The following is a 24,152-nucleotide window of genomic DNA, read 5'->3' on the forward strand; positions in this document are numbered from 1 at the left end:
AGGTCTCAGCCAGGGATATGGGTAAGTATTCTCCCATGTGGGGAGCAGGGGAAGGAAGGGGCAGTTAGAGATGGCAGCAATGGGAGGGAGCTGGGCCTGAAGATCCCTTACTATATTCTCTGGCATTGGCAGTGTCTGTGCTGTGCCCTCCATCCGCAACCTGGAGGGAAGTGGAGCACGAGGAGACAGCTGAGCTTTGCAGTCAGGGGCATGGCTGCTGATGTGGGCTATAGGGATTCCAGCATGATCTTCCATCTGGCACACTGCCCTGCTGGCTTCACTCCCTTCATGCAGATGGGAGAGGGAAGCTGCTTGTCCCGGAGCCAGTTCTTTTCCAACCAGCCCTGCCCACCTCCTTTCCTGCGGGGAGGAAGGGAAGAGATGCAACCCTGCCTGGCCTAGACTGCATCTTGCCCAGAATGGGCCTCTCCAATCCTCCCTGGCTCCATTCCTGCCTAGTGAATGGAGGGGAGGGGGTGGCAAGGTGGCCCCATTGGACTGGGCTCTGAGGGGGAAACTGCATCCTGCCTGCATAGCTGGCTGAGCTCCCCAACAAAGACACTTGATGGCGGGGAGGGGGGGCGGGAATCAGGAGACAAACCCCGTCCTTTTGCCTTGGGCTTTTCTTCGTCTAGCTTGCTCCCTTGAATTTATGGAGATATCCTATCTCCTCCTAGAACTGGAAGGGACCTTGAACGGTCATCAAGTCCAGCCCCCTGCCTTCACTAGCAGGACCAAGTACTGATATTTGCCCCCAGCTCCCTTGGGTGCTGGCTGCTGCGAAAACCTCAGGAAGGGAAGTGGCACTGAAGGGCTGATCTCCCCAATAGACAAATGCAGCCCTGGGACCGTGGCTGGGAGTCAGACGGAGTTTTAACATATGGCATAAAGTTTGGAATTTCCCTTCGCAAAGCTCAGCAGCAAGGAGGGCCGGGGGAGCCACTGGCTGCTGGAAGGCAGAGAAAACTGGTGGGAACTTCAGAAGGCAGAGCTTTCCCCTACTGCCGTGACTGACAAATCTGGTTCTGACCCCGGCTGAAGCAGGCCAAAGTATCCAGATCTGTGGATCGTAGCAGAGAAGAAAGCATAATTCACTTCACTGAACAGTGCATGTACTAATTAGAGAAAGTGATTCTTGTCCAGGAACTGTGGCCTGGAAGATAGTGGTTGCAATGCTAGGCCTCTGATATGTTCATTACTCCGAACAAAACACTACGGTTGTTCTTTCAAAGTTTACAACTGAACACTGACTTCATACAGCTTTGAAACTTTACTATTCAGAAGAAAAATGCTGCTTTCCCCTTTATTTTTTTTAGTAATTTATGTTTAACATATATTTGCCTTTTTTTGGGTCTCTGCTGCTTCCTGATTGTGTACTCCGGTTCCAAATGAGGTGTGTGTGGCTGACTGGTCAGTTCCTAACTCTGGTCCTTTGTAACTGAGGCCTTGGCTACACTCGCGGATTCACAGCGCTGCCGCGGCAGCGCTATGAAGCGCGAGTGTAGTCGTGCCGCTGCAAGTACTCCACCTCTCCGAGGGGAATAGCTTGCAGCGCTGCGAGAGAGCGTGCAGCGCTGCAGGCGCTGATTACACTGGCGATTTACAGCGCTGCACTCGCTGCGCTCGGGGGGGGTGTTTTTTCACACCCCTGAGCGCGGCGCTGTGAATTGCCAGTGTAGCCAAGGCCTGAGGTTCTACTGTAGTACCTTTCGGGGACAGCAGCTCTTAGTGAGCGTTCATACTTATTTCTCTTTGGTTGCATGTACCGTACCCCGCTCCTCCACTCTCCATCAGTGGCCTGTCATCTTAAACTAGGAGCTTGTCAGGACAGAGACTGCATGTTCTTGCATGTTTGGACAACCCCTGCCACTTTGTGAGTACTATCAGAATACAAATAAAGTAACAGACCTTAGAATGCTGCTCAACATATAATACATGCAGTATACAGGAAGGACAGGTTAGGCCAATGAAATGGGGGAGTAGCATTATAACAAATAGTCCATAGACTCTAATGAGACTGACATTTCTGAGAGAAGGTGATCATACAGTAGAATCTGTATGATGACAAATCTCAAGTCACAAAAATATAAATATACCAGTAAGGTTCTAGTACCAGTTTCTAGATCAGGAAAACAATACTGAGAAATCCACAAGGTAACAGAGTCTAATAAAACAATAACGATGGGTGACTTCAACCACCTGCATTTGTGCAGGTCAAATATCACAATGGGATAGAGTTTAAAGAAGCAATTTCTTGACACCCTACAGAACTGCTTCTTGGAATAACTAATTCTAAAGCATAAAATATCCTATCCTTGTCTTAATTCTAAGTAACACAAGTCAGTTCAAATACTAAGTGGGTCACTCCATAAGACAGCACAATATAACTGAAATCATAGTGGAGGTACCAAGAACAAGCATGTGATACAAATTTTACAAAGGGGAATTACACAAAATGAGGAAACTCATCAAAAAGAACCTTAAATCAAAAATGAGATAATTAATATCCTTATAGTCAGCATGGAGGTTATTCAATACTTGTAACATAATCACAGAAGTCAGACACCCCAAACAAAAAGGGGATCAAGATGTCAAATAATAATAATAATAATAATAATATGGTTAAATGGCAAAGTTAAAGAGGTTTTTTGAGCCAAAGAAAGTATTCTTCAGAATATGGACATTCAGCCAAATGAAACCAATAGAAAGAAGCAAAATATTGCAGGTACGATGGAAAACAGGACAGTTAAGAAACTTGAAGAGCAAATAGCCAAACATAAAAATAAAAATTATTTAAGTGCATCAGAAGCAGAAAATGCACAAGAGAATTGGTGGTGAAGTAAAGGGCTCAATTAAGGAGACTATGGGCATAGAAAAGAAACTTAATGATTTATCTGCATGGGTCTTCACCACGGAAGGTTGCTCTTCTCAGGCAATAAATATGTCAGAGATTGAGGTGTCAGAAGAGGAGGTACTGGAACACACCAGAAGACTAAAGCATAGAAAGTAACTAAGACTGTATGGTATTCATCCAAGAACTGAAGGAACTTGGGTATGAAATGTCTGAACTAAAAAAAGGCACACTTATTAAAATCTCTCCATTTCTCAAAGCCACTTTGTTGCCTGTCCTTAGTCCCCTTCTATTTCTGTCTTTTTTTGAGATAGGAGGACCCGAACTGAAGACCCTATTTCAGGTGGTTTATATGACAAGGTTATAATATTCTCTTTGTGAGCCATACATGTCAATTCCATGTAAAGAGACACGGATATACAAGGCAGTATCCTCAACATGTCAATGCTATTTTTCTTAGACATAAATGACTCCCACCAAATCCCCAGGAACTCTCTCCTTTCCTTGGGGAAGGGGTGGCTCTTAGGACTTGATCTTATTAGGTCAATGGCAAAGCTCCCATTGACTTTAATGGCACAGGATTTGAGCATAGATGAGGCATTGCCCCAGATCACCCTGCACCATTATAGAAGTAACTCACCCTAAAATACAGATCTCATGCCTATGTCTATGCATATGAAAGCAAGCTGCACATACTGACATGCAAGGTCTGTCCAAATTATTTGACATGTCTGAACATCTTTCAAGAAAATCTTTTGGCACCGATTCATTTCATGGAGGAACAGCAGCAGCCTGCTGCATTCATGGCAGAAGACTGACCCCCTGCAGGATACACAATCCCCAACTGGGACCTGACCTGGAACAAGGGCCTGAGACATACGGGGTGGGGAGGGAGGTGAAGAAAACTGCACAGCACTATGGGAAAATTCCAAGAACAGATCCCAGGATCACTGCTGTGAGCACTTCAGCAACACATGCTTTGTGGCAGGGACCATCTTTTTCTTATGCGTCAGACCTGGAGAGAAGCCTGTAGAATGCGGACTGGCAGTTAGCAGCTGGATACAAGAGGCCCAATGTGGGACAGTTTTATTTCGGTTCAGGATGCACTCCAATAAAAGGTGGTTACCCTACCTGTGTTGTAACTGTTGTTCTTTGGGATGTGATGAAGACGTGTATTCCACAGTGTGTGCGCGCACCCAGCACATTGGAGCTGGAGAATTTTCCTAACAGTATCTACAGGGGTGACACTTGCGGCTCGTGGCTGTAAGCCCCTTCCCTGGCTATATGAGGCAGTGCTGCCCTGACCCCACCTCAGTTCCTTCACACTGAGTGTCAAAAACAGAGACTCGATTGCAGAAGGGATGCTGGGTGCATTGTGGAATACACATCTGCATCGAAGAACAGTTACACCACAGGTAAGTACCGGTTTTTCCTTCTTCGAGTAGATGCAGATGTGTATTCAAAGTAGGTGATTCACAAGTGGTACTCACAAAAGGTGGGCCTTTGAGTCTATTTAAAGGAAGATTGCAGGACTGCCTTCCCAAAGGATGCAGGTTCATAAATGTATGTTCAACATGACCAAGTGGCAGCCCTGCAAATGTCCAATATTGGAATGTCACTTAAAAACATTGTCAACATGGCCTGCGCTCTTGTAGAATGAGCTTACACCCTTTGAAGGGGTTTAGTCAGAGCTACTTCATATGCTGTCTTGATACAGGACGTTATCCATCTATAGATTGGAAGTGAAGAGACCACCTGTCCCTTCATTCGGTCTGCACACAACACAAACAGATGAGGCAAAGCACAAAAAAGTCTAGTCGCGTCCAGGTCTCGTCAGTCATATTTAGTTCTGTTAAGCTTCCCTTATAAATCAAGATCTCCAGATGTCTGATCATTTTGTTGCCACTCTAAACTCCATCTGATAGATAAATAATTTTCTGGAAATGAGAGGCAGGAAGCTGAATGAATATTCCAGATATGGTCACATCACAGCAGCTTCCCTGCTCGTGAGTCCTGTGAACGTCACCCAAGACTACAACAGCCTCTCTTGCTTATAATACAAGAAAACTTGAATCTAAACTGCTGCCTATTCACCCCAGGTCTCTCTCAGGCTTTGCTGCTTCCTGGGTTTTAGATTGGTTTCCCCCAGTGTGGACTAGGTGCATTTTCCTCCCTGGAACCTTATTTTGTTATGTTCCGCCCATGTTTCAATTCTCTCTAGGTCTCTTGGGATTATTTCTGTACTTGCTGGTATTTGCAACACCTCCCTCTTAATTTAGTATCAAATGCAAATTTTGGAATGTCCTGTTTACCTCCTCTTCCAACTAATTAATGAAGCCTATAATTAAAATCTGTTCTAGAACAGACCCCTGCTGCACCCTACTAGACAACTCCTCCCAGCACATATGGTTTATCATTACTCATTATTTACAGTCCTTCAGTCAGTTTTCAATCCACATCAATGTCATATCCAATCCAGTCAGAGCTCTTTTTCCACATGATTGTGACAGCAAAATCCTTTTCTAAAATACAGATTCTCCTTTTCCTTCATCCAATTTTGTAACATTACTAAAAGGCACCAAGTTTCTCTGTCAAGATCTGTTCTTCAGAACCCTTAAAACTGCAGACTGTTCGTGGTTCTATTACCCTCTAACTGTTCAGCACTTCTCGCTAGCACTCATTGTTCCATTACTTTCCTAGGGATATAAGTTAGACTTATTAATTGCCATACTCACTCCTCTTTCCTTTAGTTAAATTCAGAACCACTTTCCTTTCCGCAGGTCACAAGCACCTCACTGGATCACAATCACTGTAGCCCAAACAATTCTATGATCTTGATTTGAGCCCTCTATTCTCATGTCCAGTGCAATTCCCTCAGGAAGGAAGCCAAATTTTCATCATCCAACCGACCACATCTAAAAAGGTCTATAAAAACAGGAACTGCCACACTGGTTAAGACCAGTTGTCCATCCAATATCTTCTCTAACAGTGACCAGAAGCAATTATGAAACTACCTGCTCAAAGAAATTTTCTTCCTAACTTCTGTTAGTGGTTGACTTATGACTGAAGCTGAAGGTTTATATCCCCTATTTTAAAGGAGCTATCCTAATGTCACTGTAGACATCCTAGCTACGTCTGAGGGGTGCGGGAAATATTTTTCTGTATTTTCTGTAGTGTAGTTTAAATGAATTATTACTCAAAGTTCTGCTTTAATATATCTAGTAAGGAATCTGTTTGTCAAAAAACATTTCCTGAATCTTTTTTTGTTGTCTGTATTGTTACAGACATTTGCTGACAGGTATTTTGAAATAAATTACCAAAATAATTGAAACTGGCATGATTATACGGTGTTATTTTGACAAATAAAATATGCAGAATTTTTAAATATTGTGCCCTGAATTTTTAAATTTTCTTGACACCGAATTCCCCCAGGACTAGCCATTCTAATCTTTTCCGACTTACCTCATATGGAAGTCTCCCTAGGCCTCTAATCATTTTCATCACCCTTACTTGAATCTTTTCTATACCAGCCTTTGAGTTCTCTCAGGCTGGATAAGCCCAAAAGTCCCCACCAGAACAGATGCCATTTCCTCTCCATCTAATAATTATCTTAAGTGTTTCACACAAATGATCATCCAAGAACCCAGGAAAACCACTAGGGCTCATTTCTAAATAAAGCCCATGAGAGCATCCCCTTGCTGCCTCCGCCTCCACCACCACCAGTCCAGAACAGCCCCAGATCTGAAGTGAGTAATTGTCTTCTCTGCTTCACTCTAATGAACAAAGCTGTTGTGTCCGGAGAAGAGGGAAAGACAATGCACTCACTCTCTGCTCCCCACCACCAGAGCACCGGCATGCAGCTGCACAAGCCCACCCTCCCTCCCTTTTACTACTTCAGCCTGTCCGAAGCAATCACTTACACCAGCAGCGATGCAGGATCAAGCAGCACTGGGTAGCTACTCCCAATAGCTATGCTGGGCTGGAGGAAGCAGTGGGACAAGGCATGAGTGCATTTATACAGAGGAGGGAGGAAAGGGAAAACCTACTCTTTAGGCAGTTTTATTTTTCCAGGTCTTCTAGGGTAATTTTGCTGCAAGCCCTGCAACTACTATGCATTAGGAACAGCCTTTCCATCTAGTTCACTTTCTGGAACGCTACAGCTGATGAGAGGACAGATTGATCAAGAGCAAGATAACTGCACTATTACACTTATTAAGAACACAAACGTTTCTTCAGAAACTGGGGCTTTGTGTAAACTGGGATTGGAACCATGCTACATACAGCTACGCAGTTAGCTCACTCCTACCAGTGTGCACAGGAACTAAGGTCTTCTCTTTACTACAAAAATCTACTCGGCTTAAAAACTGATCTCGTTAAACTGGTGCAAATGCCTAATGCATATGCACTTCAACTGGTTTAACACTTGCTTAAATCAGTTTTGCTTGCCTCAGTAAGTTATTGACAAGCTAAATCAATCTAAGCACGGGTTAAACTGGTTTAAGTGAATCTACATTACGGGGTTGCATTGGTTTAACTAGATCAATTTTTAAATGATTTAGTTAACTACTGCATTTTTTAGTATAGACAAGGCCCAACTCATGTTTGATTACTCAGGGGCTTCCATGTTCTCACTGCTCATCAAGGCTGTGTCCCTAATTTTCCACTGCTGCTACCTCTGCTGCAGCTCTACCAAAAGTAGTAACACCAGAAGCACTAGTACACAGGGCACTGGATGCACGGTGTTTTAGCCACTGTCATCTGACCTGGCTCAGAGCAGGTCTATATGAAAAAGCCAGCCACTCATGGAGCTGTATCAGTAGGAAGTTAAGAAAAAATGTCTAGCCTGGTACTACAGATCCCCAGCCAAAAGGAGATTAGCAGAGGAATGGATGTTGCCCTAAATTTAAGATGTTCTTGCTTATGGTAACCATCTTATATTATTGACACGTGCAGTCATCTGCTTTTCTTCATTTTTAATCTTAAAAAAAGCAACCTCTTATAAGCAGATCTCAGAACATAATTGGGATGTAGAGGACCCACTGCATTTTCCAATGAGAAATAAAAATGTCTTGTCTGCCATTGCTCTTTGACCCTATACCCTGTTTCCCCGAAAATAAGACATCCTCCGAAAATAAGGCCTACTTACAGTTTTGCCTCTCGTTGTAATATAAGGCATCCCCCCGATAATAAGACCTCCCCGATAATAAGGCATCCACCGATGTGTACCGTATTCTTCTTCATTGAAAAATAAGACATCCCCTGAAAATAAGACCTAGCGCATCTTTGGGAGCAAAAATTAATATAAGACACTGTCTTATTTTCGGGGAAACAGGGTACAAGTCCCTTTGTATAGGATTTTATACAGAGTAGCCGGTGTCCTGGCAACATTCTAACTATGTCCTGCTTCCATAAATTCCCCTGCAGTTTCAATTGTTATAGAATTCTTCATCACCTGTCTTGAACTACTGCGTGTTGCATATTTATATTGCACTAATCACTGAGATATCTAGGCACCAGGAAGCCGCACTGGTAAACACCTGCCTTGCCCCATCTCAGTGGTCAGTGAAGCAATCCCCTATCCCCAAGTTTTTAAAGTCAGGGTGCAAGGCACTTGGGATTGCCTGGTAGTAAAGCACTATATATGTAATTTATTATGGATCGTTTCAGACACCAAGTAGTGGGGATACATTTAAGGACTCTCAAAGAGTTTAGTGCAGGACAGCTGATAATATAAACAAAATAACCTCTTTGAATATTTGCGGATTACAAATGTCACATATATTACGGGAACAGGTGTCCTAGAAGTACCTAAAACAGACAAAGGGTTGAAGGGGTTTAACCACTTTAAAGAGCAATGGCCACAAAACATCTCTGCAAGTTCTTAGAGCACAAAATCCATTCAGCACCAGCATCATGATCAGCGAAGTGAGATTCTGAAAAAGAAGCCACTCCCCTCCTGGACTGAGGTATGGGCTGCAAGCTACTGTCTGAGACAGGTTGGTATGTTTTAGTTATAAAACCCTCAAATTAGAAACTGTCAGAGCCTGAGGCAGAATGAACAGCACCACTATAAAAGCAGCAGTGCGTTTCACTCTGGTCCAGAGAAGGCATGACTCAGCCAGACTGCACAGCACTCACATCTGGGTAACAAGCAAGTTTCAGAGATCTAAGGCCTCAGAGCAAAAGAGGAGGAGGATGCATAGAACAGAGGTGAAGCAGCCTGACTGGGACTCTGCTCCACTTCCTGCAGCTACCTTCAACGTAAAAATCCAGCTTTCCAGCAAGCAGAAGGGACCCTCAAGCAGTTTGTTTTCTTGACCATTCAATGCTGTATAGATTTCAGTAGAAAAATTCATTCAGAAAAAAGCCACACAGCATTGTCCAAATCTCAGTAACAAGGCAGCCAAGCAGCTGCCAAACATGCAGGCTGCTCCCCACAAACTGACACGTGGCTGCTTTGGGGCCATACTGTAAATAAAAATCTGATTTTAATCAGTGCAAGAATACAACCCCCTAGTTCTGACTGCTCTGCAACCCCATCTAGTCACAATAAGCATGGAATAGGAGTCTGAGCACAAGTGTGGAAGCTAAAGACTCCCACGTTATAAATTACTGTAATTTGTTGTAACAAGGTTATTTACAGTGTCCAAAAGAGACAGACACTAGAGAGAAAGTACATGGATATAATCCTGTGTCAAAGAGCTTATAACCTCCCAAAGAGTTACAATGAGGGAAGATGGGATGAAGCAGCTCAAAGGTTAGAAAAATACTTTCACATTGTTACTCTGGTAAGGTTCAAGCACCTTTTGGTGGCTCTATTAAAGCGTTTTGTATTGTTAATTAACATGTCACAAAAGGAGTTTAAACAGGGATCTAAATGAGGCGGCTTATTGAACTGAGATTGGGAGGTTTGTGAGGCAATTTAAATTTGGCCCAAAGCTTAAATGTGGTGAAAAACTTTTACAAAACCTAAGACCTTCCACAGTCTTAAAACTTATTTGTATAAAAATTCCAATGAAAGCAATCTCCCCCAACAGAATTTCAATTTCAAACATTGCTGCAATAAGAACCTGAAAACTAAACTTACTGGAAACAAAGTGGCTAACTTCATTGATTTTCATTGTTCAAACAGAAAAATACAAAAAATAAATACAGGTTTCAGAGTAGCAGCCGTGTTAGTATATATCCGCAAAAAGAAGAACAGGAGTACTTGTGGCACCTTAGAGACTAACAAATTTATTAGAGCATAAGCTTTCGTGGACTACAGCCCACTTCTTCGGATGCATATAGAATGGAACATATATTGAGGATATATATATACACACACATACAGAGAGCATAAACAGGTGGGAGTTGTCTTACCAACTCTGAGAGGCCAATTAATTAAGAAAAAAAAAACTTTTGAAGTGATAATCAAGATAGCCCAGTACAGACAGTTTGATAAGAAGTGTGAGCATACTTACAAGGGGAGATAGAATAAATTTGTTAGTCTCTAAGGTGCCACAAGTACTCCTGTTCTTCTTTTTAAAAAGTAAATAATAAGCATCAGAGACACAAATTAGATTTGCAGAATTCTCACTGGCAATAAATGAAGATATTAGCAATATAGTTACATAGGAACGGCCGTACTGGGTCAGACCAAAGGTCCATCTAGCCCAATATCCTGTCTACCGACAGTGGCCAATGCCAGGTGCCCCAGAGGGAGTGAACCCAACAGGCAATAATCGAGTGATCTCTCTCCTGCCATCCATCTCCACCCTCTGACTAACAGAGGCTAGGGACACCCTTCCTTAACCATCCTGGCTAATAGCCATTAACCGACAACCTCCATGAATTTATTCAGTTCTCTTTTAAACGCTGTTCTAGTCCTAGCCTTCACAACCTCCTCAGGCAAGGAGTTCCACAAGTTGACTGTGCACTGTGTGAAGAACTTCCTTTTATTTGTTTTAAACCTGCTTCCCATTAATTTCATTAATTTTGTTTACAGCGAACATTTTAAGTTGACAGTTCCTCAATGTTCCTGCAGTGCTCTGAAATGAACATACATGGAACACAACTATATAAATACTAGTAATTTGTTCCCAATCATACTGTTGTGCTGAGAGGAATTTTTGGAAGTGAACTCTATAGAAAATCCTCTCTCTCATGAAAGGGGATAAAGGAGTAGTCCGTTAAGCCAGCCACGCCATTACTCTGTAAATGTGTTAGCCCAGGCTCAAAAACTACTCATCTTCACCACAATGATACAAAAATGTATTTTATTTGCCCTACCAAAAGAAAGTTGCTTACCCAGGGTAAGAGGGTAAAGAGGATTTTCCAGTACTGCACTAAACAATCAAGATAGTGGAGCTTTGGAATTTCCAATGTAAAACTGTTATAACAGCGGAAAGACTCATTCAGATGCCCATCTCACCATAACAGGATTATGGATTTTCAAAGAGCAAGGACTGTTTGTTCCATGTATGTACAGCACCTAGCACAGTGGGGTTGTGAACCATGACCGGGGCTCCTAAGTACTTCAAGAAGCACGGCAATAGACATGTGAAATGCTACCCTGTCAGTGGCGGATGCAGACTACAACCTGTGCCCTTCCTTTACTGAGGTCACATTCTCTCTCCAGGTACTTGTATGGCACTGTGACGGGACGCGCATGCCCCGTACTGGGACTGCAGAGGTTAACTCCTCTCTCTAGGCCAAGGAGGCCAGGCCCCCTCGGCTCTGCTGGGCATGCTCTGGCTCAACACCAGACATGAAAGGGAGCAGCTCAGCTCATTCAGGGCCCGAGGGCCAGAGAGGAAGGACTGCCAGCACTTCAGGACACGGAGGACAGCCAAATGCTGGTGACCCACAAACCCCCGAGTCTGGGCATCCCAGAAGGAGTGACCGTGGGAATGCCAAGACGGCACATTGTGGAAAAATGGGTAGGAAGTGACCCAGGGAAACTTTGCGGGGAATTGGTTATAGAATTGGAGACTATCTCGGCATGTTTCAGCGGGAACCCGCCACTGTGTCAGGGCCCTGGGTTTGGACCTGGTGGAAAGGGAGGGCCCAGGCCCCCCTATCCCAGCCACCGCCAACCCTGAAGTGGTGGCTCACCTCACCAATCCTATTGACTCGGGCCACTAAGCCACCCTGCCCTGACAGAAAGGGCAACTCTATTGACTGAGTGTTAGGCCAATCTGCCCTGATAAAGAGAGTGGCTATATTGACTCTGGCTGTTAGGCCTAGGGCTGTAAATATCGTTTAAAAAGTTAATCTTTTAAACGATTAAAATTATATCGTTTAATCAGTGAATCGATAAAAGGGAGTGAGGCTGGGGCTGCTCCGGCTGGCCAGTCCAGGGTCACTCTGGCCAGCCGGCCCAGGGCTGGGGGTTAACAGTTAGGGTGCGTTAACCGGTAAGACTTATGCTTACCGGTTAACCGTTTCATATTTTACATCCCTAATAAGGCCACCCTGCCCCGATAGGGGAGGCAGCGGCATCGACTCTGGCCCTAAGGCTTCCCTTCCTGGTAGAAGGGCAGTCAGACTGACTTTGGCCATTAGGCCACACTACCCTGGGACTCAGAGTGGTCACGCAGACTTAGCCGCAGGACTAAGGCAACTCTTACCCCATCCCCAAAGGGGACAGGGTGTGCATGCTCCATGACCGGCACCTATTAGCACAGTATTAGAACACCACTCAAGTATTAAATGTACCAACTAGATCTCCTTCCCCACTTGTCAAAGTAAACATGGTTTAAATTTGCGTAAGTGTATGTGGAACCAGCTGCAGGACAACAGTCTCACTGCTGAGTTTTGAGCACTGAGAGACTTGTGGTCTTTTATCTGTTGTGGCAATGAGTTCCATAGCCTAGACACAGCATCTGAGACAGTTTACTCTCCCGTGCTCATGAGTCTCTCCCCACTAATCAAGTTTCTTATTTCCAGTGGAACATAACAGTTCTTCAAAGTCATGACAACAGAGGAAGAGATGATTTTTCAGATATTCAGAGCCTTCCATGGGTCTATCAAGTGAGAGGCCTTGACTTGGACTCTGTATTCAGTGGAGAGCAAGTGCAGAGTGGAGTACTGGGATGATGTGTTCATAGCAACCTGCGTTGCTAAGTGAATAGGAAACTGCCATTTGTATCAGTTTGAGCTTTTTTGGGATGTGTGGTTTCATCCCTAAATATGAGCTGCAATAACCAAGCCTGTAGCTCAAATACATGGGTCACCTTGGCAGGCTTGCGTTCAACAGGATGGAGCACAATCTTGTGGCCACTCACAGATGGAAATGGATGTTTTTCAAAGCTATGACTATTAGGACATTCAGTGGCAGAGAGTCCATCAGGACCCCAAGACTGCAAAGCAACTTCACATGTAGATGGTCTCAATAGAGGGGGATATTATGGAAGAGGCAAATCCTCTTCCACAATAAATCATGTTCATCTGTATGTCTGATAATTCTGTTCTTTACTATAATTTAAGAACATAAGAACGGCCATACTGGGTCAGACCAAAGGTCCATCAAGCCCAGTATCCTGTCCTCTGACAGTGGCCAATGGCAGGTGCCCCAAAGGAAATGAACAGAGAAGTTAACATCAAGTGATCCAACCAATTTGCATGATACTTAAGTTAGGCTTACCGACCTGTAATTAACAGGATCACCTTTGGAGCCTTTTTTAAAAATTGGTGTCACGTTAGCTCTCCTCCAGTCATCTGGTACAGAATGTGAAAGGATTTACAGTGACTGCTAACTGCAGTCAGCAGTGAAAGGATTTGACAGAATCTGAAACAGTTTCAATGCTCATGAAAATGAGGAACAGAGAGCACTGACTAAACTAGGTATATGGCGTGCAAGCTTCTCTGACACAGCTCTCAGTCCTGATGTGTAGCACCCCCTAGGATATTCCAGTCCTGGGCTCCCCAGACACACAGCTACACTGATACCCTCAATCCCAGCCTACATGCCCTCTGCAGTTCCAGTCTTGAGCTCCCCCTACCAAGACTGACAATTGCACCCAACCCTGATCAGCAGTACTCCCTAGCCTTTGTGTTCTAGACTCCTCATGAACACAGCTCTGCTACTACTCCACAATCCCAAACTGCAGTATTATTCTAATCCTAAATGTTCCCTGCACAAAGACTGCTAGTTGTTCTATGTAGTGGTTTTTGTGAACAGGAACTAGGGAAAGACCAAGCATTTCACACCTGAACAAAAACGGATATGAACCCAGACAATTTAAAGGGCAATCCACAAAGCTTGTGAAAATATGTATAATAGCGTGGTGAAGACAAATTAGTAAGAGAATATATGCTTACAGCACATTAAAAGTTTAGAACCAATCCTCTGAAAAAACCGATCATCCTTCATTCAACTGCCAAGCCCCAAGTTCAGCTGAAGACCTCACTAACAATTAAACCCTGGGCAGGAAGCTGTCAGAAAATGCTGGGTTTAAGGGTTAGTGAGGGGGCACAGTTTCATGGGGAAATTGTAAACTGGGGATAGGGCTAGAAGGAAGAGCCAATTTCTCAATGGTTTATTCAGAAATGTATCTTAGATTGTGAGCTTGTTGGGGCAGGAGGCTATGTCTTTATCAACGTTTTGTACAGTCAAGCACACTGGGCCTTCAGTTAATGTTAAATAAGTATTTGGAATCAAGCTGCTCTAGTCCTTTAAAGATCTGGCTCTCAGACAGTCAGACACACAGAGCAGCTTTGCAGTTAACCTTTTCGCTACAAGACTTCAAGGAAAGCAAAGAGTCCAGGGCTTTGCAAATGTAGCCATTTGTCAACATTAGTAGAACCACTCTAAGGCCTTGTCTACACTGTCTACACTGCCACTTTACAGCGCTGAAACTTTCTCGCGCGGGGTGTGAAAAAAACACCCCTCTGAGCGCTGCAAGTTTCAGCACTGTAAAGTGGCAGTGTAGACAGTGTACCAGCGCTGAGAGCCGCGCTCCCAGAGCTGGGAGTACTCCCCTCGTGGGGGTGGGTTTTTTACAGTGCTGGGAGAGCTCTCTTCCAGCTCTGGTGCCACGACTACACAGCCATGTTAAAGCGCTGCCGTGCACTTTAACATTGCTAGAGAAGACATACCCTAAGTGCAAACAGCTCAAGAGATTTGAAAACATCCTTTCACTGAGAATGGCATGAACAATGGCACAGTGTGACACAAACACTCAGGTATGATGAAACCAGTTTCCTTCTGCTGGAGTATTCTTGTTCTCATGACTACTTTTATCTGGAGGCTCTGAAACATACAACCCTCTGATAAAACAGTTGAAGATTTGCACAACACACCACTACAGAGATACACCAGCATTGGCTCAGGACACAAACAGGCTGTGGCGAGGCCCTGTAATCACAAGGTGCAAGTGATTGGACAGACAGATTAGAAGAGCGCGTCATGCAGCCACAGTTTGCAGGGGGATTTTGGGTTTGCTGTAATGCTTCAGCATTCTGCTTCACTGACCACAATCCCCAGCCTGACAAAGGGGCAGGAATCCAGTGTCTGGGCACATTAACATTAACAGTGCAAAATGCAAAAGTAGAAATTTCACTGACCAGGAGGTAAAGCAACTGAATCTTTGCTTGCTGGCCTAGGGCATCACCACATTGTCTGATTTTAGAGCATCCCATATTGGCTTCTGACCACTTCATGGTACAATTCGTCAGTAAGACAACATGTTTCCATGCAAGGGTCAGTGCTCATTTTACCTCATGCCCAAAAGATGAAGCCGCTGTCACAGCAGAGTGTTCCTACAGAGATCAGAATGGTTCTGCATCATAAGGGTATCTGTTAAGTACAAGACCAGACTCCCTTAGAAAGCTCATGTTGTCCACCAACTATAAACCTAAACAAACATTCTGAATGTGCTGGACTCCACGAGAGCAGTATCCAACCTCTCTAATGAGCCTAGCGCTGTAGCTGCCAAACCCCATTTCCTGTCTCTCTGAAGTAGTCTGAACTGGTTTATCTTTAACTTTCATTTCTGCTCCCATGAAGCTGCTGGTGCAGGGCTGGAGAGAAACAGACTTGCTGGAGAGTTTGCTGAACTATTCCAGCTTCCATCCTTTCACATATATTTCTCATGAACTAGGCAAGTTTCCCTTTCACTGTCCCCCACCACAGTCCCTTCCACCCTTGGATATTAACCCATCAGTTCACTACATTTCCAGCAGTTGGAACATCTCACCAAATTACAATGAAAATGGGATACCAGCAGCATCTGAGAAACCCACCTGGTACCCACAGGTCCCTGGAGAGCTACACCCACAAATTTTCCTTGGGGATATTCTGTGGATTGGAAAGGTCAGGAGGAGCAAAATAAGACCCAAGGCTTTCATTTCGTATGGCCCAGTTAAAGACAAGTATGTTTTGGATGGATTCCAAATAAGAGACCCTTTTCCCTCCTCCTAAACAATCGACTATCTCAGTAGCTCTCCCCAAGTCCAAGAGTCTGCATGTGTCCATGGCAGCCAATGCAGCCTCTCTCCAAGCTGCACAACACGCACACTTGGTTTGTAAGAAGGGCAGTGGCTGCATCCTCCATGATAGCAGCCAGTCACACAGGTTATGGCCATGTCAGGACTAATCCAATGAGTAAGGCAGTTAGTCACTTTCAGATGATGAAATAAATATTCTCCAAATTCAGCCACCATCCGAGGTCCTTCAGGGCTGGACAAGTGAAAACTGGAATCATGACATGGGGAGTGGAAATCAATGCCAAACTCGCCAAAAAAAAAAATCACTAACCAGTTGCCTGGAAATCAAACACCTTCTATACTTTGGGAGTTGGTCCCAAAGGCTTCTTACAGAGGTGGATTATGTTGTCCAAAACAAGAAGTGTCACTTCAGCCCCCCTGGCCTCCAGAGTATCCCGCACACAGCTTGTAAAAAGCATACCTAACCACTTGTTGGCTGAGGAGAGGGGAAGCTTTCTGGCCAGTACCAGGCAGGAAGGAGGTTAGGGCAAGATTGAAATTTACAAAACTGGCCAGTTCCCTCTTGTTCATAGTTTTCTGAGAAGGAGATGCAACTGACCAGATTCTTGCTTCCCTCTACTGACTGACTCATCTCTCTCCTTCAGAGTGATCCCCCAGCAACAGAAAACCAAATTCCTGCCTCTGTGGCTGCTTCTCATAGCATATGGTATGAACCCTCCTTGGGTCTCACTAGCATAATTCAGTTTGAGACTAGAAACACCGCTGAAGTCTAATGCTAGTACAGCTTGGAGAGAAGAGGATGTGAATAGTTCAAGGTAGAGATGCCCAAACTTCACTCAATTGCTGCACTGAGAGCTTACCAGAAGCTGGAGGCAAACTATACCCAACTGGTATCAAATTGCTGCCACTCTTATCTTTAACAGATGTGCATCCCTCAAAAATTACAAGGTCTTGGTACACAGTGCAACCTGTGAAGACTACAAGTCCTAGCACCTAATGCCCCATCTTGAGTTGAGCAGTCTTCATTAGCTGATTAATTTACTGGGCAGTGGCAGGAGCAATGTTGGGAGGGGATGAATAGCCAAAGCCTCAGGCATTTAATTTAAACATCAATCCCCATATTTCACCATTAGTGCTGTGCCATTAAAGCAAATTTTAAGATCCCTGCACCTCCAAGCCACATGATTGCAAGTTCTTTCCTTCCCACTGCACTACCCAAAACTATATACTTCACACCACAGCACTATCTACTGTTCAGCTTCCCAGAACACAAGCCATATCAAAGGTCACCACAAATCTGCATGACATTTACACACCATCTTCCCTCCCTTCCCATACTCAGCTTTCCAAACAACAAGACAAGGAAAATATGATTAAACTGCAGTTTTGTCTATGCACTTGTATGGCCCGCAACCCCACGGTATTTGATCACCTTACTAGCTATCACGGAAATATCTCCATTCGGTATCAGCTTCATATTGTGTATATATCAGAACCAGCTACAGCACCTCAAGTGCCACTGTGTATAGTTCTACAGCAGTTACAAAGGATTTTGGGGGAAACATCTGGAAGCCCAGTGAACAAGCCCCATGAAATCCAACATCCAGCAGTGTGTTGATGACAACTGAATCACTTCCTCCATTTCCTTCACTTTTTATTAACCGCCGAAGAGGCTTGCTTGTACTGTGATCCTGTTCGATGTTAAATTAAGAAAGGCTGAACTGGCTTGTACTTGGATGGTAGACCATACAAGGAACACACATATACTGCCTGAAGTTGGTTTGGGAATAAAGTTCGTGGAGCTCTTCCTTCTGTATCAGTACTGAACCAGAGCCTGGCACTATGGGACGCTGTGCTGCTAGATGTGTGTATTTTAGATAAGATACAAAAATGACAATTACATGGGATCACTAAAGATTTCATGGTACTTTTCAGAACTGTCAGGGCTGCTCTCCAGACCAAATTCCAAATCAGGTAATTATATTTCGCCTCCCTAAATTTACCCCCTGCTGTTGCAACTGGAACTGAGATTCTCCTTTACTTTTCCCCCCTAGACTATTGCGTGGTGTCACTTCATGCTAGTAAACACCTGCCACCTTCCTCACCAGAAGCGGCTGCATTTCAGGTGACCCCTGCACACAGTTTACTTCTGGAACAAGAGATTCTAAAAACCCAAGATCAATAACCAACGTTCAAGTATAATCAGTGCAATAGGAGTCAACCATATGGAAGAGTTAAACAGACTTGATCCCAACAGGTTTTTTACCTGAGATGCTGCTGCTGCACCACCGCCTACATCACTGTACCACTGTTCAGAGTCAAATGAGGTGGTTTTGCAGCAGCAACAGGACAAACATGACAGAATAGGAGACCAGAGCATGCACACACACTACAGTGCTGGGTGCTACAAGAAAATAAACTATATGACAGAGGTCAGATGTAACCTTAAGGCTCTTATTCCTTATCTTGGAATCCCGGTCTACAGACTTTTTGGGGAGAGGGAAGAGAAGAGATACATAGGAATTGCCATAGTTGATTAGATCTAAGGTCCATCTACTGCAGTATCCTGTCTCCAACACTGACCAGCCCCCATATTAGGGAGATGTGGAATAATCTAACCCCAGACCATGTCTCATGATGCTATTTATTACTTAGTAATCCAATCTCTAATTCCTGAATCACAAGGATTAATATAACTTTCAAAACGTTGTTAGCTCTCAATTTTCTGTGACAATGAGCTCCACAGTTTAACTGAGCATTAAGCATAAGAACAGCCGTACTGGGTCAGACCAAAGGTCCATCTAGCCCAGTAGCCTGTCTGCCGACAGTGGCCAATGCCAGGTGTCCCAGAGGGAATGAACAGAACAGATAATCAACAAGTGATCCATCCTGTCACCCATTCCCAGCATCTGGAAAACAGAGCCTAGGGACAACATCCCTGCCCATCCTGGCTAATAGCCACTGACTAACCTATCCTCCATGAACTTATCTAGTTCTTTTTTGCATTGTGTCAAAAAGTATTTCCTTTCATCAGTTCTGAAATTGCCACATGTCACGATTTCTTTGAACGTCACCTTGTTTTTTATAATACAGGGAGAACAGAAACTGTTGACCTACCTTCTCTGCACCATTTATCTGATATATTTTTATCCTGTCCCTGCTTATTCATCTCCTTTCTATGGAGCTCATTCCACCTGGAACAATTAAATTCAGGAGAGTAGGTGGAAGCAGTATGTGAAGACCGCTCCATAAAGCATAACTAGGGACGGCAACATACACGGGCCCAGAATGGATCCATTGCAAGGCAACCCCATGGGAGAAGCACAGACCCCTTGGGATATATTACATACATATAGTGGCTCACCTACCAGGAAGTCACTTAAACAAAAACCAAACTAATTTGGCAAGAATTAAATAAAAACAATGCGCCAGTGCTGCTCACTTTTTCACCTGCTGAGATTCAGCCATGGGTAGTTTGGACTTTGTAAAAACTGTTCCTCACTCAGTTTGAGGGATCCATCTCAAGTTAATCCCACCTCATTGTCTAGATGATAGAGCTCATCATCTTGCCCCCACACTTCAGAAAAGAACATGTAGTGACACTGCGTCCTATGTGAACAGTGGTAGTGAGAGGAGGGATGGGAGAACTCAGTAAAGTCCCTAACCTAACCCCTTCACACCTGCTCCAGTTCCAGAAATTTTTGCAGTGTTTTCCCAACCATGAGGTTTCTTAACAACATTGTGTCTACAAGCCCCTTACAAGCACACCTGGATTCCCTTCTGAGAATCCCACAAAACATTTCCCATATATATCCTAGGTTCTGGATTTTTCTTCTCATTTTCTATTAGAGAAGCTTGCACAAAAATAGAATCTCAGTCCCTTTGAGCTTGTCAGCTCCATCTCTTTAGTCCCACACGAAGGCATCTACCTGTGATCGCATTATCTTTTCTTCAGTGATGTCACAAAAGACTCTGCATAATTAAATCCTATTATCCCTGACACTGCTTGGAAGAGCCAATACAAGCTTGGAGGCCTGTTAAATTTCAGACTGAGCTAGAAATGGATACAATGCAGGTCTTCAATGACTGCTTAAACTGTCCCTGTAATTGAACAGAAGCCACTTTCTCCCTATGGTGGAACATGTGACATGTGAATGTGTTAAACGGCCTGCAGTGGTCAGGGATTTCAGATTCTCCCTTCCACCTGAGGTCAGATTCTCCCTTCCCTCTCTGGTTGCTGCTATTTAGGAAATAGCAACTTGTGACACTGTTTTCTTACTGACTGTAGGGGTGAGGAGAGGAATTCTGCCATGAAGGGAATTAGGCAAGATTAACACAAACTGGTGCAGCCTAAGGGAGAACAGAATGCATATCAACTCTCAGCTGAGGGCCTAGGCATTCAGCACAGGCAAGGCAAATACAGACTCCCACATTGACTAGTTAACACTGAGAATCCCATCTGTTTTCGAAGAGAGGCTACAGCAGGAATTGCAGGATTGCATCCAAACTAGTCAGCACTGACAGGTCCTCAGTGTCAACCTCATGAGCACTTATAAAGCTAGCTGCTGATTACCTGCTATTTATTCTCCTTCCACCTCGCCACCCACACCCAACCCTCTTTTCTCTGATGAAAGAGAACCCCGCCCTGTCCCCAAACAACCTACATCTACTTAAAAAAAGAACAGAAGCCCAGATCACAACTTCAGAATGAGTTATAAAACTCAATTTCCAAACATGTAAGCCACAAAACTGGCACTAACCAGTGAAGCATAAGCCACTGATACCACAATGAGTACCGGAGACACAGCCATCATCAGGCCTCCAGAGCAGGTAAAAATACAGGACAACAAAATACAGTTAAGCATCCGGAGCAAGACTAAGAACCAGGTCCACCCATACAGTATTTAGAGACCAGACGATTCAGGGCCTCAAGTCACAGAGTCTGCCCAGGTGCACATCTGTGTACTACTACCGGAACTGCTATAACCCCTTTGACAGGAGTCTGTTTTCTGAACATGTTATCTGTCAGCCAATTTATAATAGTGACATACAAGCCAATTCTTAGAAAGCCCCTCCTATGGCCCCTCCAGAGGCAGGAGCATTGTCAAACTCTAAGCATGTCTGTTGAAAAACTGCTCCCAGTTCTCCTCCTCATAGAAGAAGGTGGCTTCAATGAGCCAGTCTGAGAAGTAAATTCACTGACCAGCTCAAACGCAAACAAAGCTGTCAGTAGCACAAGCTGATATGACAATTTTCTGCTCTAAACACCAGAGCTGGCCAGACGTGGACATACTATAATGAGTTTCAAAGATTAAACTAAATATATTGCCAGATTTATAGATACACTTTACTTCCTCGAGAATGGAGTTATCTGGTCCTGCCTACTGCCCACTTCCTTCAACCAAAAAACGAAGACATCTGCAGTAACTAGACAGACAAAGGAAAAGACAGAAGAGCAAACAATGAGAAAAAGTGAGCGCAGACTAGTACTGGACTAGCCGACATTGGAAGTCAATTTACAGTAAGAGCCTCCAGACTCTCATCATACCCAATTTAACTCAATCCACCTCCTGCTGGGATGCCCCAGATATAAATATTCTGTCAGCATCCAGCAAGATATTGGCACTTCAGAATGGAAACCAATCCCAAGCACTGTCAGGATTCACTGTACAGCAGCCCTCCTCGAAGTTCATGATCTCTTGCCAACCTTCTACCACAAACAGGTCCTGGGGCGCCTTATCTCCAGACAGAATTCCCCAGAACATCCACAGACAATCAGATGAAAGGCTTTCCCTACAGGAGTAGCTGGTCTTGACCAAGCCCCAGAGACATAATGCCAGTGGGAAGACCCTTATGTGCATCTGCACAAAGAGAAATCATTGAGTCAACCAGAATAAAGTCATGCAATTGTGTAAACTGACACACAGAACATGGCCCCCATTACCTTTCCAGCAAACCTAACATGTTCCTTTTCCTAGCTGATCCAGTCCACTCACAGGGACAAGTGGGGGCAGAAGTTAGCAAGAGCAATGCCCTCCTTCCACCATTCCAGTAGAAGAACCATCATGCAATACACTATTTTGATTTCTCTCTCCATCCATCTGGACCTCTCCAGACCTTGTCCCCAACCCTCCGCTTCAACACCCCTCCACCCCATGCATTCCTCTGAATTTGTCCCAAACTTACTTGATTCCCTTTGCCACTGTCTAATCCTGCAATAGGTACCACACGCTCTCCATTGTCTCCTCTCTCCTTCCCCCTTCCCTACAATGCCAACACTAGTGCCCACTCCTTCCCACCAGGCCTGCTCAACCACAGGCCAATCCTCTTCCCCACCTGGCCCCTGATGGCCAGGGCCCATCTGCATTCACTGCCCAACTGTAAGGAGCCTTGCTCCCCAGCACTCAGCCACCCCCACCCCGGCCCCACACTCCAGCCCCCACCAGCCCCCACTCCAGCACTCAGCCACCCCCACCCCAGTCCCATATTCCAGACCTCACCAGCCCCCCTAGCCTTCACCCGTCCCCACCCCCCTTCCAGCACTCAGTCACCCCCACTCCAGCCCCCAGCCACCCCCACCCCCCTTCCAGCACTCAGTCACCCCCACCCCAGCCCCACACTCCAGCCCTCACCAGCCCCATCCCAGCCCTCACCCACCCCAGCTCCCCTCCAACACTCACCTGCCCCCAACCACCCCCCCCGGCAGAACCCCCTCCCCCAGACCAGCTCGACCAACACCATCACCCCTAAACCCCCCCTCCACCACGGTCGGCCCCCCGCACTCACCCAGACCGGCTCGCCAAGCCCCACCTCAGCCGGGGCTGCCTCCCAAACCCGGCTACGCCAACGGACTGAACCCAACCGCCAGCTCCCGCCGCTGTCACCCCCCCCCCCCCAGCAGACTCACGCGCCCCCCCCCCTCGCGCCCGCCCCCGGCCCGGCACTGCTCGCTCCCCCCGCGCGCCAGCACTCCCCCCCCCCCCCGCGCGCTCCTCCCCCCGGCCCGGCACTGCTCCCCCCCCCGCACCCCGGCACTGCTCGCTGCCCCCCCCCCGCGCTCCTCCCCCCGGCCCGGCACTGCTCGCTGCTCCCCCCCTCCCCCGGCCCGGCACTTCCCCCCCGCGCTCCCCCCGGCCCGGCACTGCTCGCTGCTCCCCCCCTCCCCCGGCCCGGCACTTCCCCCCCCCCCCCCCCCGGCCCGGCACTGCTCGCTGCCCCCCCCCCCCGGCCCGGCACTGCTCGCTGCCCCCCCCCGGCCCGGCCCGGCACTCCCCCCCCGCGCTCCCCCCGGCCCGGCACTCCCCCCCCGCGCTCCCCCCAGCCCGGCACTCCCCCCCCCGCGCTCCCCCCGGCCCGGCACTCCCCCCCCCGCGCTCCCCCCGGCCCGGCACTCACCGCGCTTGTCCAGCTCGTAGCCCACCAGCACGAAGTAATCCGCCAGCCGGGCCATGGCGAGGCCTGGCCGAGCCGGGAGCAGCGAGACGCGGGCGCTGGGGCGGGGCCCGGCGGCTCATACCCCGGCCAGAGCGGCCGCCCCCACGTCAGACTCAACCCGGCGGCGCCGAGCCCCAGCCGCCGCCATCTTCCCTCAGCCAGACCCAGCCCGGGCAGGGCGCCGGGCGCATGCGCGGGGAAGGCCCCGGGGCGGGGTTTCGGGTGGACAACATGGCCATTGGCCGCCACGCGGCGGGGGGTGGGGCCCGGCGGGGACGGGAGCCATGCGGGCCGCAGGCTGGAGGGAGGGGGGACTATTGCCCCAACCACAGAGACCCCCCCCGGCCGGGCCGGGCTGTGCCGCGGGGCGGAGTCTTACCCCACAGAGACCCCCCCCTGGCCGGGCCGGGCTGTGCCGCGCCGCGGGGTCTTACCC

General features: G+C 46.4%; 1 protein-coding gene across 11 annotated transcripts in view; it reads right to left on the reverse strand.

The window, feature by feature from the left end:
• The window catches only part of SBF1 (SET binding factor 1), a 147,646-nt gene extending 123,743 nt beyond the window's left edge, over positions 1-23,903 (reverse strand). For 7 of the 11 annotated variants that reach the window (XM_065551548.1, XM_065551545.1, XM_065551546.1 and 4 more), the window contains exon 1: positions 23,678-23,902. In XM_065551548.1, coding sequence (XP_065407620.1) covers positions 23,678-23,732 — 55 coding nt within the window. In that variant the 5' untranslated portion in view covers positions 23,733-23,902. Of the gene's footprint in view, positions 1-23,677 lie in introns of all 11 variants that reach the window. The other 4 variants (XM_065551514.1, XM_065551531.1, XM_065551527.1 and 1 more) reach the window with 1 other exon arrangement.
• Between the last annotated feature and the right edge of the window lie 249 nt (positions 23,904-24,152).

This window comes from Chrysemys picta, chromosome 1 (genome assembly GCF_011386835.1).
Source record: "Chrysemys picta bellii isolate R12L10 chromosome 1, ASM1138683v2, whole genome shotgun sequence".
Classification (NCBI taxonomy): Eukaryota; Metazoa; Chordata; order Testudines; family Emydidae; genus Chrysemys; species Chrysemys picta.